This window comes from Paramormyrops kingsleyae, chromosome 5 (genome assembly GCF_048594095.1).
Source record: "Paramormyrops kingsleyae isolate MSU_618 chromosome 5, PKINGS_0.4, whole genome shotgun sequence".
NCBI classification, from domain to species: domain Eukaryota; kingdom Metazoa; phylum Chordata; class Actinopteri; order Osteoglossiformes; family Mormyridae; genus Paramormyrops; species Paramormyrops kingsleyae.
The window spans coordinates 11,472,666-11,487,698 of NC_132801.1; the positions used below are offsets into that span (position 1 = coordinate 11,472,666).

General features: G+C 45.3%; 1 protein-coding gene across 3 annotated transcripts; it reads left to right on the plus strand.

Moving 5' to 3' along the window:
* The first annotated feature begins 276 nt into the window (after positions 1 to 276).
* On the plus strand, positions 277 to 14,585 carry crlf3 (cytokine receptor-like factor 3). Of its 3 annotated transcripts, none has more exons than XM_023792033.2 (9): positions 277 to 395; positions 7,359 to 7,487; positions 9,242 to 9,449; positions 9,744 to 9,831; positions 10,220 to 10,397; positions 12,230 to 12,452; positions 12,680 to 12,815; positions 12,911 to 13,023; positions 13,409 to 14,585. In XM_023792033.2, exons 2-9 carry the CDS (start codon positions 7,371 to 7,373, stop codon positions 13,672 to 13,674), a joined length of 1,329 nt encoding a protein of 442 aa, XP_023647801.1. In that variant the 5' UTR covers positions 277 to 395; positions 7,359 to 7,370; the 3' UTR covers positions 13,675 to 14,585. The 3 variants fall into 3 exon arrangements, with proteins under 3 accessions (XP_023647801.1, XP_023647803.1, XP_023647799.1); XM_023792035.2 differs by lacking the exon at positions 277 to 395 and adding an exon at positions 450 to 603; XM_023792031.2 differs by lacking the exon at positions 277 to 395 and adding an exon at positions 681 to 802.
* The last annotated feature ends 448 nt before the right edge of the window (positions 14,586 to 15,033 follow it).

Genomic DNA, 15,033 nt, shown 5'->3' on the forward strand with positions numbered 1-15,033 from the left:
AACTGGATTCTTCCCGTAATTTTGTAATCATAATTTTGTAATCATTTATTTATCAATCGCATTTAATAAAAGTCCAAAACATATTTCATAACATACTGCTTTGAGTTGTGTTATATTTTATCTTTTTTGTAATGTGTGAAGTTCTTCAACACTTCTCCAGCCTGCAAGGACAGTTGTCGTAAAGGTCCACGCCCCTGATTTATGTGCCTAATTCTGATTGGCTGGGTCGGCAGGGACGCCACGCGAAGACCCGTGGGCGTTCATACGATTGGGTGTCGCTGAAGTTGAGCGACAGTTGTGGTTTAGCGATGAAGTACAACATTTGGACTAGGAGGGGACCACGACTTCTAACGCTTTAAAACTCGCAGCATGTATTGGGACTGAGTTCGCCCCAGGTAATTGTACGCTTAAAATAATATAATTTCATAAGTAGATCTTTGAAATGAAATAGCATATTATGTATACGTTTTGTGAAAATCCTCGGATCATCTAAAAGGAAACTTTTGCAATGGTGATGATACCTAGTTGTAATCGGATGGTACCTACCAGTGGTTAGATGAAGCTCGCTATCTAAGCAGTCAAACGGATTCCTAATTGTAAAAAGTAAGTGTACAGTTGTTTGTTTTCTCGGCAAGCTGAGGTACATCACGTGCGACGTAGGGACGTTCCTTTAGGTTCATTTTTTCACGGGTATGGGCATGTTCGAAGTTGAGCAAAACATCTAGATAGAGCCTGCATTTAGCTAGCCAAAAACCCCTAGAAGGACAGAATGGCGAACACCCCTAGGTTTACGGAGAAACAGGTACTACATGCTGTCGGACTTAAGATGAATTTGTACATATGTATGCTGTATTCTGATTAATTTAGGCAAGTTTTAAATCTCTGGATTTTTCGATGTGGCGTTTTTCAGATGCGTAGGCACAAGTGGTTAATGTACAGTATGTAAGGTTACAAACAAATTCTTTGAAAAATTACAAAGGTCCAGTTTATGAATGCATATGTATCCACTGCATGCTACAACATCTGTACGATTTCACCTATGCCCAGCATTATCTTAATATCTGTAAAAACCTCTCTTTCACTATCACAAAGTTTCGTCGTTGGAAAAACAACCCGTTCTTGCCATGATTAGATAATCTCGACGATAGCTTCCGTCTTGCACACACGCGCTGTCATCGATGGTCATTTCTTGCGCTTCGCAAGATTTCTGTCATTTAACAACTGTCTAACTTTGCTTTTAGTCTCTTCAAAACTAGGTATTACTAGACGGCATGATGAGTCCTGATGAGAGCAAGGTCATTTAAATGTAGTTATTATTATTCATGTTGGGATAATAAAACGACGAAGCCAACGAAGACTCATTAAATTAACGCAGTTGCTGTGCAGTGAGGGTAGAATACCGTGTTGTTTTATAGCCATTTAAGATACTGTTGTGGTCTGGTAGCATGTTCTCTAGATGCTGCAAGTGTTTTTACTGGATTTTTCTGCTCAGCATGTAATTACTGTCTTCTGTAATCCTGCCGTTTGAAATGATTGTGATGTATATGCAGAATGGGAACCATTTTGGATGAGTGGGTAAACGGTAGACCACTTTATTCAATACATTATTACACTTAACATCTTAACACATAACTGGTGTTTGATTTAATTATTGTGCCTTGTGACGGTTTTCTCTTAGATGTTTGCTCCTCCTAACTCTTACTCTCAAATCCTCTTTTAGTGTTAGAGTACCGCAGTTCATTTGCCTTATTTAATAAATCAAAAATTAGTTTTTTTTTTAGCCTTGTCGAAATGTGATTATAGTCACACAAAATTAATCCCATTAGGCTAAGAGTTCGTGCTCTAAGTTAGCAGCAGTATATCCCAGTAATGCATGTCTAAAAAGCAGAGTTCATTACTTTGTCTCTCGGTATGTAACTTGCTTTGTGCTCTTTGCGCACCCCCTAAATGTAATATTTGTACAATTATAAAGACTGCTTTGTACTGTAAAGCATTCGGGTAAGAAAATCTGTGCCTGGCACAGCCAAAGATAGCTTTGGGCATGTAGTGCCTTTGTACATAAAGTCACCTCCTGTGTCCAAGGTCTCGTTTGCCGGCGAGCCACGATATGCGCTGTGGCAGCCATGAGACGGGACTGCTCTGGTGCCCTGCGCCGGCTGGCATGTGCCACCCACCCCCCAGCGGCACGCGGTTCGGGAGCAGGGAGGACTGACGTCGCTGCTTTGAAGATGTTGATGATAACACTGGGTGGGGGGGGGATTCCTTGGGACAAAAAGCAGTGGAACTGTTCTCTGACCGTAGTTAGTTATCACCCGTGTTGGGGGGAGGGGGGGCAAGGATTCACCCTAGCTTTCTGTGTGTCAGGCGCTGCACTAAATCTAGCTTATTTCACCATTTCACGTGACCTCATTCCTCCACAGTAACAAGGGTTCTGCAGGATGGCTACGCCTGGTATAGAACTGGCAACTGCTAAACCAGAGTGCAAGCCTTGCTTATCCTTTTAAAAACAAGGGAGTAATTTTATGGTTGACGGGTGATTGTTGGCCCAGGTCAGGTGACTGGCATCTATACTCTATCAAACTTTTTTCTTTTCTTTTTATTTTTGGCACCAAAATATATGATTAAGCTCTACAGAGATATTGCTGTTCTGATGCTATTATTTGGGGTCTAACCTGACTGGTTTGGCTGGGAACACATAGATTGGGGCAGGTGCCTCTGGGGCAGATCTTACCACCCTTCATCATGTGCCCCATGGGATTTTGCAGGGCTAGTGCAGAAAGGCATAAATGCTTGTGGTTTATGTGTAAAAATTCAAGTTATGCTTGCTGGTTCAGTAGGTGGCTACGTGCCAGACTCATTGTTGCCATGTTTTGAGCAGAATGATGCTTACATTCATTTCTGAGAGCCTGGAGTGGCGGCTAATCCATCAGGCCCCATGGACTCACTCACAGAGTAATGGGAGGGTCTGAGGCTGGCGAACCAGCTTAGTCTGCCACAGGCGCAATGCTGTCCGGAAGCGTCCAGAAGCTTCCGGAAGTGGTTTCGGTGTTTTTCGGCTCAGACTGTCAGCTCTTCCTGCCACTTGCTGCCTTGTAAGGTAATTGTGAAAGTCTGCCACAGCGTTCAGACCACGTTTCTCACACTCTTTTCTCTTTTTAAAAATCCTTTTATGTGTTTGTTGCATGATTTTCCATGTTTCAATTTAAAGGCACCCTTAATTTAACTGCTAGCTGAGCCGTACGGGTGGGGATCATTTTAGCATACAAGGGGTTCGCATTGGGCCTGTGAGCCATTGGGGCATGAGCTGGGGGTTCCGCTGACCCCCCCCCCAGTGTGAATCATACTGAAGGCCGTGTACTGACTGAGAAGTGTATGTGTCGTGTGCAGCGAACCTAACGCATGAAGAGAGAGCAGCTAGAAAATGGTGAAATGGAATCGTGTTCTGCTGTCGTTAAAATGCTGCAACAAAGCAGGTGGTTCCCAACAGAAACCGTGTACGCATTTTACAGATACTCTCTGTGCGGAAAAAACAGACGACAGCCGAATTAGGGGTGTGTCGTCACTGTTCGTCATTGATTTGAGGTTTTTATTGCCGTTATGGGGGCAGTTTTAATGCACTGAGGTACAGACAAGCATTTAGGCAGAAGTTTGTTCGAACCAACTAACATCCGAAGTACGAATGTTTCCCAAAACCACTGTACTTTGTTAGTACCACAGTAGTTTGAACTACAGTGGCTCCAGCAGTGATTGGTCTGACTCTCACGAAGAGCAAAAACTCACTTTGTAATAAATAAACTTCACAATAATATTCATACACTTCTTTTAATAAATCTTTTAATCATTTGAAATCTTTTTCATAAACTTTTTTGTTTCGATATTACATCATTAATGTATTGTGTCAGTCATATAACAGCAATAATAATATTAAAAAGTCAAAAATATCAATATGTCATAATAATAATGTGATACTTGTAGCACGCTTCTTGTAGAGGAAAAAAATAGAACTATTGGCTTTTAGGCTACAATGCATTTAGTGAAATCAGCTCCATCTATAATTACGTTTATTTTTATTTTAGTCATGCTATGATCCAGTCCTGTGCTTGCAGCCTACTAGTGGCTCAGTGAGAGTCATGGCTATGAATAACACCTACTATGATGTATCAGATTCCTCGCCCAGTAGGCCATGGGTATGTATCCAAGCAGCGGTGTGTATTTTTCATATTTCAGCGAAAGCGCTTAGTGATTAAAAAGCAATTTATTATTTTTAGCCATTAATTTGCCCATGTTTTTTCCTGTTTAGTACTATGTGTACATAAGCACTGAATGGTAAATCGTTTCAGCATCGTCATTGCGATGTGCATGTGCGTAATAGTCATATTGCATTTGTCGTCACTGCTTTGTGTCTGTTGACACAAACTCACCACAACACCGCCAACTTACTAGACACACTCTTTGTTAGCTATTGTTAGATAAGGTCTATTTGGCAGTAGTAGGTAGTAGGCAGCAGTTTATTTTGGGTAATTTCATCTCCTTTTTGGAAATTTATATTCATCTATGTAATGCATTCTACCATATAGAACAAACAAGGTGGGTTAACAACATCCTCTCCAATCATATCATACTCATGAATAGAGAGGTACAAAAAGTACTCTTACAACTACATTTTCAAAGCACTTCATATTATACATGTTTGTACAGCAAGATTATTCAATATTTTCATCTTACTTGCATGGTGACTCTCCTCCGTCGACTGCATTTTCCAGCATCCATGATTAAGAGTGAACTGCATAGTATATTTAATGAACTTAATGTTTGCGAACGTTCATTTGAACTGTCGTTTTGGGAAACACCTGTGTTGTTTAATGATGTATCGTACTATGTAAGTTCAGTGTCGTTACATCCGTAGTTCGAACTATGGTTTCGGGAAACACCTGGGTTGCATTTCCATAGTTCGAACCACGCAAGTTGCTAACGTAGTTAGCAACTACGCTTTTGGGGAACGCACCCCCAAACAGCAGGAATGGAAAGTTGAGGGAAGGGAGGCTTATAGAAATGAACCATCCTCCCAGAGGGGCTGGAGGAGGTGGCTGGGGAGAGGGAGGTCTGGGCATCTCTGCTATGGGCGCTTTTCCACCGTACTAAGTACAGTACTTTCGGTACTTTCGCTTTTCCATTGACTTCCGGTCGAGTACCAGTACCAAAAGTTTCAGTACCTAAAGTGCTAAACCAGCTGGGGTACTTCTTTGTTACTTTGGGGTGGGACTTAAAACGCTTTCTTTGTCAACTCGTTCCAGATGGCATGACAAGAAATGAAAAAGTATTTTGTTGAATATACTAATACAGCACGCATGTAGCATGCTGTCCTAGCGATGTGATTTTGTTATAAATATAGTGATGTGATTTTGTTGTAATAAATATTGGGGTATTTATAAACCAAAAAAGGAGTTCATAAATTTCTCAGAAACCCATCTTCGAGTGATTTAAATGGCAAGGATGAGAATGATTATGATTATCTCGGAGAATGAATGCAGCACTCATGCGAAAGCAGAGTAAAACTCTAAACCCATTTTTAAACGTATAATAATCTATAAAAGGAATAATTATTAAAATTGCAAAGCTTGGTAAGTTTTTTTGAAAAAAATATTTTAGCAAAACTTTAACCCCTGCGCCATAACATCCATACAGAATTGAAAATAAGACAAAGCCTTATTTTAAGATAGTTGACTGGTGATGTAAGAATTGTATGTGCATAACATGCAGTGTTGGTATTAATATTGCACATTATCCAGCCCTATAATATACTACAGTCAGTTTTTGAATTCAGTGAGAAAAAAGAAAGGTGTGGAAAACCAACACCTTGAAGTACCGGAAAACGCCTTATGATTGCTGCCCCTGTGACTCATAAGAACATAAGAACATAAGAACTATACAAACGAGAGGAGGCCATTCGGCCCATCGAGCTCGCTTGGGGAGAACTTAACTAATAGCTCAGAGTTGTTAAAATCTTATCTAGCTCTGATTTAAAGGAACCCAAGGATTCAGCTTGCACTACGTTATCAGGAAGACTATTCCATACTCTGACTACACGCTGTGTAAAGAAGTGCTTCCTTAAATCCAGTTTGAAATGTTCCCCCGCTAATTTCCACCTATGGCCACGAGTTCTTGTATTTGAACTAATGCTGAAGTAACTATTCGGTTGAACAGCATCCAAACCTGTTAGAATCTTATAGACCTGGATCATGTCCCCCCTCAGTCTCCTTTGCTTGAGGCTGAACAGATTTAGCTCAAATAACCTTTCCTCGTATGACATTCCTCTAAGACCAGGAATCATTCTTGTGGCCCTACGCTGCACCTTTTCTAAGGCCGCTATGTCCTTTTTAAGATATGGTGACCAAACCTGTACACAATATTCTAGGTGAGGTCTCACCAAGGAATTGTATAATCTTAGCATTACCTCCCTTGACTTAAACTCCACACACCTGGAGATATACCCCAACATCCTATTGGCCTTTTTTATTGCTTCCCCGCACTGGCGAGAATGAGACATGGAAGCATCAACATACACACCAAGGTCTTTCTCATAATCAGCTACCTTTATTTCAGTAGGTCCCATAAAATACCTGGACTTTATATTTCTGCTCCCTACATGGAGTACCTTACATTTGTCTATGTTAAATTTCATCTGCCAGGTGTCTGCCCAGTCACTAATTAAATTAAGATCCCGCTGTAGCTGCTGAGCCAGACCCAGACAAGCAGTGGAAGATGGATGGATGGACAGATGGGTCTTGAGGCATTCCTTGAAGGTGGAGAAGGAATCTGATGAGCAGATGTGGTTCAGTAGCTTATTCCACCATCGGCAAATCACACAAGAGAACTTGACAATTACATTGTAAACAATTAAAGAAACCACCCAAAACTTGAATATGCTTTTTGTTACTATATAGGGTTATATTTTTTAAAACAGGGGAATTTGTTTGGGTTTTACTCTTCAGTGTTGTGCAAAATAGTCATAAAAACCTGCATGAAAAACAATCGTGATAAAATCGTGGACTGTCTGAAAAAAAATTGTGATGCAATATTTTTGCCGTGTTGCCCACCCCTACACTCCGGAGCGACACTTTTCTCATGGTGGAGGGACATCCAAGCGGCGTTGGTTAGCTGACAGAGGTGGGTGAGATGGGACAAGGGTGTTGAGGAGCCTTTTGATGGATCTGTAAGCCAGCGCCAAGGACTTGAACGTGATGCGAGCACCAGTAGGGAGCCGGTAAAGAGAGATGAGGATGGATGTGACATGAGAACGTTTAGGCTGAGATGCCCTGGTTGACTCCCTCCCCCCCCACCTGTTCTTGCCGTTGCAGGGGAGCCGCAGCATGTCTATAGAAGTGGAGGTGCTGCTGCAGGAGGCGAAGGAGAACATCGAGGCAGCGCAGAACTACAGGGCCGAGCTGCAGCAGCGTCTGCACGGGCTGAACCAGGCGCGAAAGCAGGTACGGAGTGGGGCAAACTGCAGCCAGGGGCCAGCGGCCTTTTTATAGAGTCTGCTCTGCATGCTGTGTCACCCATCCCCCAGAACTTCCTCTCTGCCTCATGCTCGCCCTCTGCTTGTAAACACTGCTGTTACTTCCTGTTTCTTCGTGAGATACAAAGGGAAGCCAGACCCGTCTCCCTTCTTCTCCGCCTTGCCTCTCTGTCTCTCTGTTAACCCTAACCCCCCCCCCCCCCCCCCATCATCCCATGGCCTCCGATCCTCGTATTCGCTGGCTGGACGACTTTGGGCAGCGGTACCCTCTTACTCGTTAACAGCTGTAACGCCATTAAATGAAATGACATCTCCTGGCCAATCTGGGTATCGCAGCGCCATTAAGTCGCCGAATTCTGTGGATGAGGGATCCTTCTGAGCGACGGCGACTGCGACGTGAAGTGCATCCCAAAGCCAGGCCCTTCCCCCACCTGTGGGTTACTGTCTCTGCTGGACAGTGGTGATGTTTTGGGTCTGATTGTGATGTTTGATCGCAAAGGCGCGGTCCAAAAAGACAAGCCCAGCTGAGGGGTGGAGCACCCTTTGGAAGCTTGTGGGACTCCCCGGGGCCACATCATGTCCGTGGAACGTCACACTTCTGGAATGTGGTTAATACCCCCACATCCCCCCCCCCCCACTAAAGGTGCAGGGTCACAGGGAGACAGGGAGCCGATACCCGAGCAGGCAGTGGTGTGTCTGATGTGGGAAGGAAGCAGCACATTCGCACTGTAGTGTGTGCAGCACGTAGGCCATGACTTGACACCCCCCCCCACCCCTGAGCCTGGCCCCGGGAGCCAAACACTGGTGTGCGCTCGCACGCACACTCGCTCACTCTCTCCCAAGGGACAACCACGTACGTCCGGCAGCGTGTGACGGCGATGTGTTTCCTGAATGGCAGCCTCTGATGTCATCAGCTACTCACTTCCTCATGTTGTTCCTCTGCTTATCAACCCATCCTCTGCTCTGCTTTTATCGGTGCAGCACCGAGTCCTACTTTCCGTTTCCCTTGGCTTGGGGAAGACAACCCCCCCCCCCCCCCATTGCAGAGATGGTCTGGGTCTCATTAAGAGCAGTGGGGGGAGGGAAGAATGCTGAGGCGGCTTGCTTCAGAGATGGTCCCTCTGAAGCACCGTGTCCAGCCAGGGGGAGGACGGAGACCTGGTGGGGGAGGGGCATTCACAAGCCCCCGCCGGAGCTTGGCAGCTCTCTGCGCGCCTGTGTGACTCACCACAAAACAAAAAAAAAAAACACTATTGTCAGTTTTGGAGGCAAACGTCTGCTCCAGTGGCACATTTCGAATTGGCGTGATTTATCTTCAGTCCCCACGGGGAACTCCTTGCCCCTGTGACGGTTTCCCCTCAGCTGAGTGTGAGCCATTTCTTTTATTGACCAATCAGCTCGTTTTTGCTGCAGACTCTTGGGGGTTTCCCATCGCCGTGAGAACTGCTGCGACGACGTTCTCTGGAATTTCAGGTTATGGGGGAAAAGAAAAATTTCTTGACGAGTTATAACAGCCTGGTTGTTTCTTCCAGAAAGCCACAATTTTTTAAAAATTTTATTTTAAAAGTAGTTAAATGCATTTTCTTCAGTACATCAGCTCTGAACAACTGGATATTAACCTGGAAACCTTTGATTACATAATGGGCCTGGTTGGGACAAAGTCATGCGATGAAGCCTGTTGTGCATTTCAGAGACAGATTATCACCCCGGCGTGCGTTGCAGGTACGAGGCAGCGCCAGCCAGACGCAGGAGGTCCTACGGCGGCACTTCCAGGAGCTGCAGGCCGGCGTCTCGCGCCTCCTGAACGAGCGGCTCGGGCTCCTGCTGGAGGAGGTGGATGCCATCGAGCAGGACAGCGTGCGGCCGCTGGACGACTGCCAGAAGCTGATTGAGCATGGCGTCAGCGCGGCTGACGAGCTCCTGAGGGAGGGTGAGCCAGAACACCTGATTGGCAATGCCTGCTGTACAGGGCGCCCCCTACTGTTGGAGGCATTGCCCTCTATTCCCACATTACTATGAAATGAAGGAATAAAAAATGAAATATGTAAACAGAACCCTAACTATGATTAACTAGTTCTGTTAAAATGTTAAAAAGGATGAATCAAAGCTAACTTCCATCTTTTACTTGCATTACCCAGTTAAGTAGGAAGATGGTGGAGCAGCCCCTGTCTTCTGCACCGCACCCCTCAGTTACAACATTTAATGCCCTTATGGTCCCACGCAGGCGAGGCAGCGATCCGCTGCGGCATCGGGGAGAAGGATGACAAGCTGGGAAGCTTCACAAAGAAGGCACTGCAGATCCAGCTGGACAGGTAGGTAGCCTGGGGTGGAACAGCGGGGGGGTGGCACTGGGTGCGGAGGACCCGGGTGGAAAAACATCCAGCCAGTGGCAAAGGTCAAACGAGGTCCTGCCCATTGTCGCGCGTGTGTCTCTGCTAGAATGGGGGGGGTGGTGTGATCTGCCTGTGTGTGTATACAGACGCTTCCTGCTCGTGATTTTGGGATTCAACACAATAGCGATTGCAACCCCCCCCCCCCCCCCCATATGAGCCACTCCCTAATGACTTGGAGAGAGGGACCCCTCAGTAAATATGCTTTCTGCTTTATGGCAGAAACTACTGTTGAGTCTGTTAGTGACGTGTGTGTGTGTGTGTGTGTGTGTGTGTGTGTGTGTGTGTTCCCTCGTTCCCGATCACCCAGCCTCCCTGAGGTGCCAGCGCTGGTGGACGTGCCCTGCCTGTCTGCCCAGCTGGACGACTCACTGCTGTCAGCAGTGACAGAACGCATCGCCCGCCACGGCAGCGTGGCCGCACACCCCCCTGTGCAGATCGAAGAGCTGGTGGAGAGGCCAGGGGGCGTGCTGGTGCGCTGGTGCAAGGTGAGCCACCGAATCGCTGGCCCTCGTGCCCCTCTGCCCGAGTCCTGAGCCGTACACTGACAAACCGAGAGTCCCAGCCATTTGAGTTAGAGCACAGAGAGTAAATATAAAAAGTCTGATCACGTTGGGATATGCTGGGGCTCATAAGAGGGGCCATAATTTATACAGGAGGACCAACCTTATCATTAGCCAATGACATGTTTTGAATCGGTGAGTGACGCGAAAGGGGTTACTCGGGAGGCCAATCGGATTACAGCTGGGCCCAGTGACCCTGTAGCCCCGCCCCCATATTCACCTTTGTAAACCTCAATGAAGAAGAAGGGTGATGCTAAAGCTGAGTCCCTGAAGGGGATTCTATGGGTGAGGCTCTTAACCTCTTTGGATGAATTAGGAAGGTTAGTTGTCTGTACAAGCAGGGAAACAAAGCATGAGGGAAAAACCAGTAGAGAGAAACCCAGCAGACTCTGATTCACCTACTGGGAAGAGAGAATAAAGGACTTCCTGTGGTATAGAAGAGGAGAGTGTGAAACATGCGTGTTCACACTCTTCCCTTTGTATCAGTGCTTCTGGCAACATGGGCAGTCAGACTATCCAAGAACGACTGTGTTCTGCATTGGCTGCGGCAGTTAGAGCATTTAGGATATTAACCCTCAGGAGTCAAGGGGTAGGGAACACACTTTCACGGACTGGGGCATGGTCACACATTTCATTCAGTATCATAAACTTAATTCATGGCAAATAAATTATTCCTTATATATTTGTTTTGGCATTAAACTCATCTTAATCTTAGTGTACTTTGTAAATATGTCAGATTTATGTTAAGTTTGTAACTTGACATCAAAGTATAGACATTGCAAAATGCAGTTTGGAACACTTGCAGAAACATAATAAAAGTACATAGTAAGCAATGGTGGCAGTTTGTTTTGATCCCAGATATCTGATCACCAAAGTCTTGGCTACATGAAGATGACTAAATGGTGTAGTTGCAACATTCAGTTTCATAAATAAATAAGAAAAACCGAACTCATGTCACTATTTGTGGCTCCTTTCATTGAATATGTAGCAACTTTCATGTGTATGAATGAGCCATTGTCACCTGGCCACATCCCTCCCCCCCTTTATGGCTCTGAAGGGGACGTATCTGGATCGCGTTTCACCGCTGCGCTGTTCATCAAATTACCATGCGAATGCGATTTGAATACGCGCTAATGCGGCTATTTAGAATGTGAATAGCGATCTTCGGGTGAGAGCGGTACTACACGCCCCCGATGCAGGTAAAACAAAGTAAGGTGACATGATTTACTTTTTTGCCGATTTAACCTCATTTTAAAAACTTTAATACTTCCGACAATGGACGTTTTGAAAAGAAGACAGATTACGGATTTAGTTAGTGTTTTTTTCATGTTTCTATAATAAGATTTCAGCGAGTCTGAAATACACGAGAAAGATACTCAGCATTGCCGACGATGCCGTCGACTCCAGAGGGTTAAGAGTCTTTATCACCAGTGATGGCCAAATGAAGCTTCATGAACCATTTGCTGTATTTTTTGACCCCACTAGATGGCGCTCTTAGTTTGCTCTGGGGCATGCTTTGGGCACAATATAGTGGAGTCAGAAAAGACAGTAAAGACAGACAGAAGTTTCATTTGGCCATCACTGTTTATCACTCTGCAGTATCCTGAAATCTGGGGCCGTGGTGAGCCTCAGGCCCATTGCAGGAAACACTGGGAGCATCTGACAAGAACTTTACTTTGAGCTGGTCTGATTTGTGTGGTGAGAGCGATCTCCTTCTTCATACGACTACATGACTGAACTTGGGTGTGGCCACTCAGGTGGACGACGACTTCACGGTACAGGACTACCGGCTACAGTACCGTCGCGGAAACGCCAGCCAGTATGAGGACGCCTACATTGGCAAGGACAGCGAGTTCCTGGTGCTGCACCTGGACCCGCACACGGATCACCTGTTCCGTGTCTGCGCCCGGGGTGATGGCCGGGCAGAGTGGAGCCCCTGGAGTGTGCCGCAGACGGGCTACACCACGCTGGCACCACACGGTAACCCACCCTCATGTGTGCGGGAGCTACAGTAACAAGGGACACGGACGATAATTTAGCTAGCATTGCTAATTTAGCTAGCATTGCTAAGCTAGGCGCATTTAAGGGGGTTCGTGGACTGTGTTGCGTTTGGCTATACTACACACCTATCCTGTCGTGTGAGTGCAGTAGGCTTGTATTTATGTTGCGGTTTGTGAGGAATCGTTCTGTGACTTGGTATCTTACAGAATGGCGCCCCAACAGCGATGGCTACATTCTCAGCAGCCGCAGGAACATCGCCATGCGCAGTGACTCCCCATCCTCTGCCAGGGTCCTCTACTCCAGCTCTCCCACTTATTTTTGTGGACAGACGCTCACATTCCAGTAAGCCCACCCCTCCCCTCAGTGACTCCCAGGGCTGATCTCACTTCCTGTAAAAATCCATGAATATACATCCTTAAATGTGGCGTGTGATACAGGATCATGGCAGCTGGTCAGGTGCACAAGCAGGACAGCCTAGGGGTGTGCGTGGAGGACACGAGCGGCGCCGAGTCCTTGCAGAAGGACAGAGCCGTCTGCATCTCCACCAATGGTAAGCTGACATGCCCCCCCCCCCATTTCACTAGCAAGAATGAGTGTATGATAGACCTTGCTTGCTTGCTTGCTTGACCTAAAGTGTTAAGGTTTACCCATATTTTGTCGAACCTTTCATCCATTTATTTTCTTAAAACTTAAACTTTCATTTTTATGGACACAGAAGCCTTCAAATTGCACAAGGGCTTCAGACATCACCTTTGATTCTTGTTTTGATTCTGTTTTTTGTATTTTAGCCATTGAGTAAACATGCTTTTCATTGGTATCAGTTATTTTCTCAGAATTTATGAATTTCAAGGTCATAATCAGAGCAAAATTAACTTAAAGTGGTCAATGGGCATTTTTTTATAAATGGTGAGAAAATGTTATGTTCTTTCCTGAAGGTGCCGTTTTTGTGAATGGGAAAGAGATGACCAATCAACTGCCAGCCATCTCCCCTGGCTCGGCAGTGACCTTTGACATGGAAGTGGTTGGCCTGTTTCCAATGACCAACAACAATATGAATGACGGAGGGAACTGCAAGCTGAGGGTGACAATTGGTTCTGGGAACAGGGAGGTGGTGTTTGATTGGCTGCTGGACCAGGGGGTGGACTGCCTGTTCTTCGGCTGCTCCTTCGTCTACCCTGGATGGAAAGTCCTTGTCTTCTGATTTCCCTTCCGTCCAGGTTAGGACGGCCAGATGGTGAGGAAGCCCAGTTTGCTGAATTGACCAGTCTTTTAAAAAATAATATACTTACCTATTTTTTTTTCTGTTTTCTTCAAAATTTGAGTTCTCTGCGGATAGTGTTGGGGTAAAGCTTCTGGGCTCAACCAGCGTAGATTCCCTCCAGGTCCATCATTCGAACAATTTAGAGAGACATGAAATCCAAGTGTAACAGCTGACTTACATCATAATTATTTGAAACTGAAAACATATCAAATGATATCCATGACTTTGAGTTGAAGCTCATGCTGGAGTAGGTGGCAACAGGTCGGAACGAAATGGCCAGTGATCTGCGATGGAAAGAAAGCACAATGGACACAGGACTACGTTATGCCTTACGATCAGCTGTATGTCACTGAGGTGCAATGGCGTGAGCCGGCTTTGCCGAAACATACTATGTGAACGATTGTTTTCCTTCATTTATGAATTCAGCCTTAAAACATACTGGGAGGACGAACAGTCTGGGAGACCTAGTCCCTCTGGAGTATCTCGTGTGTGAATCCGTGGAATTTTCCATGGAACTCCAGTCTTTAAAATGTGACTTTCTGTGAATTATTCTGCAGAATAACTTTAAGTAAGGTTGAAAAAATCGGTTTGGACGGTTAACTGAGTAATAGGCTGATTTTGGTGCTCAGTGTAAGTACGGGAGTGGCAGGATTACCATGGATGACTGGATGAATGAAATTTGTAGTTTTTTGGTGGTTTTTTTGTAGGTATTTTTTTACAAGTTTGCTCGTGACTAACTGCATGCTGAACTTCGAAGCAAGGTCAATACTAAAGGGTACCTCCCCGGTAGTGGGTACAGACTCAGTATTACCTGTTCACCTTTCCTCTGATTAAAATATAATTGCATATTATCCTATGTTGCCCCTTTATTGCTCTTGTAAACAACATACCAGAGTTGGAATCGCAGAAGTTGCCAAGCAGGTTGGGAATACGTAAGGAAACTGACATTTCGGGATGTGCGAGAAGCTACGGGCTTGATGCATAACCTTTCAACGTAAACTGAAGGTGCAGAATACTCAACTGATTGGTCATCTGTAATAATCTGGAATTGCGTAGACGATGCGAAGGGAAGGCTCAGACCTACACTGGCCTGGACAAGAGCTGATGGAAAACTGATGGACAGACGGGTATGTGAAGGCATTGTCTCATATAGCCCCGTTTTCAACATCGTAAGAATGTCGCAAGCATGTTGCAGAAAAAGCCGAATGACAAGCAAGAAACAGACCTTAAGATGTTACATAAGCCAAAGGAGGATAACTGGAAATAGCCCATGAAAAAATACAAAATGACAGACCGTAT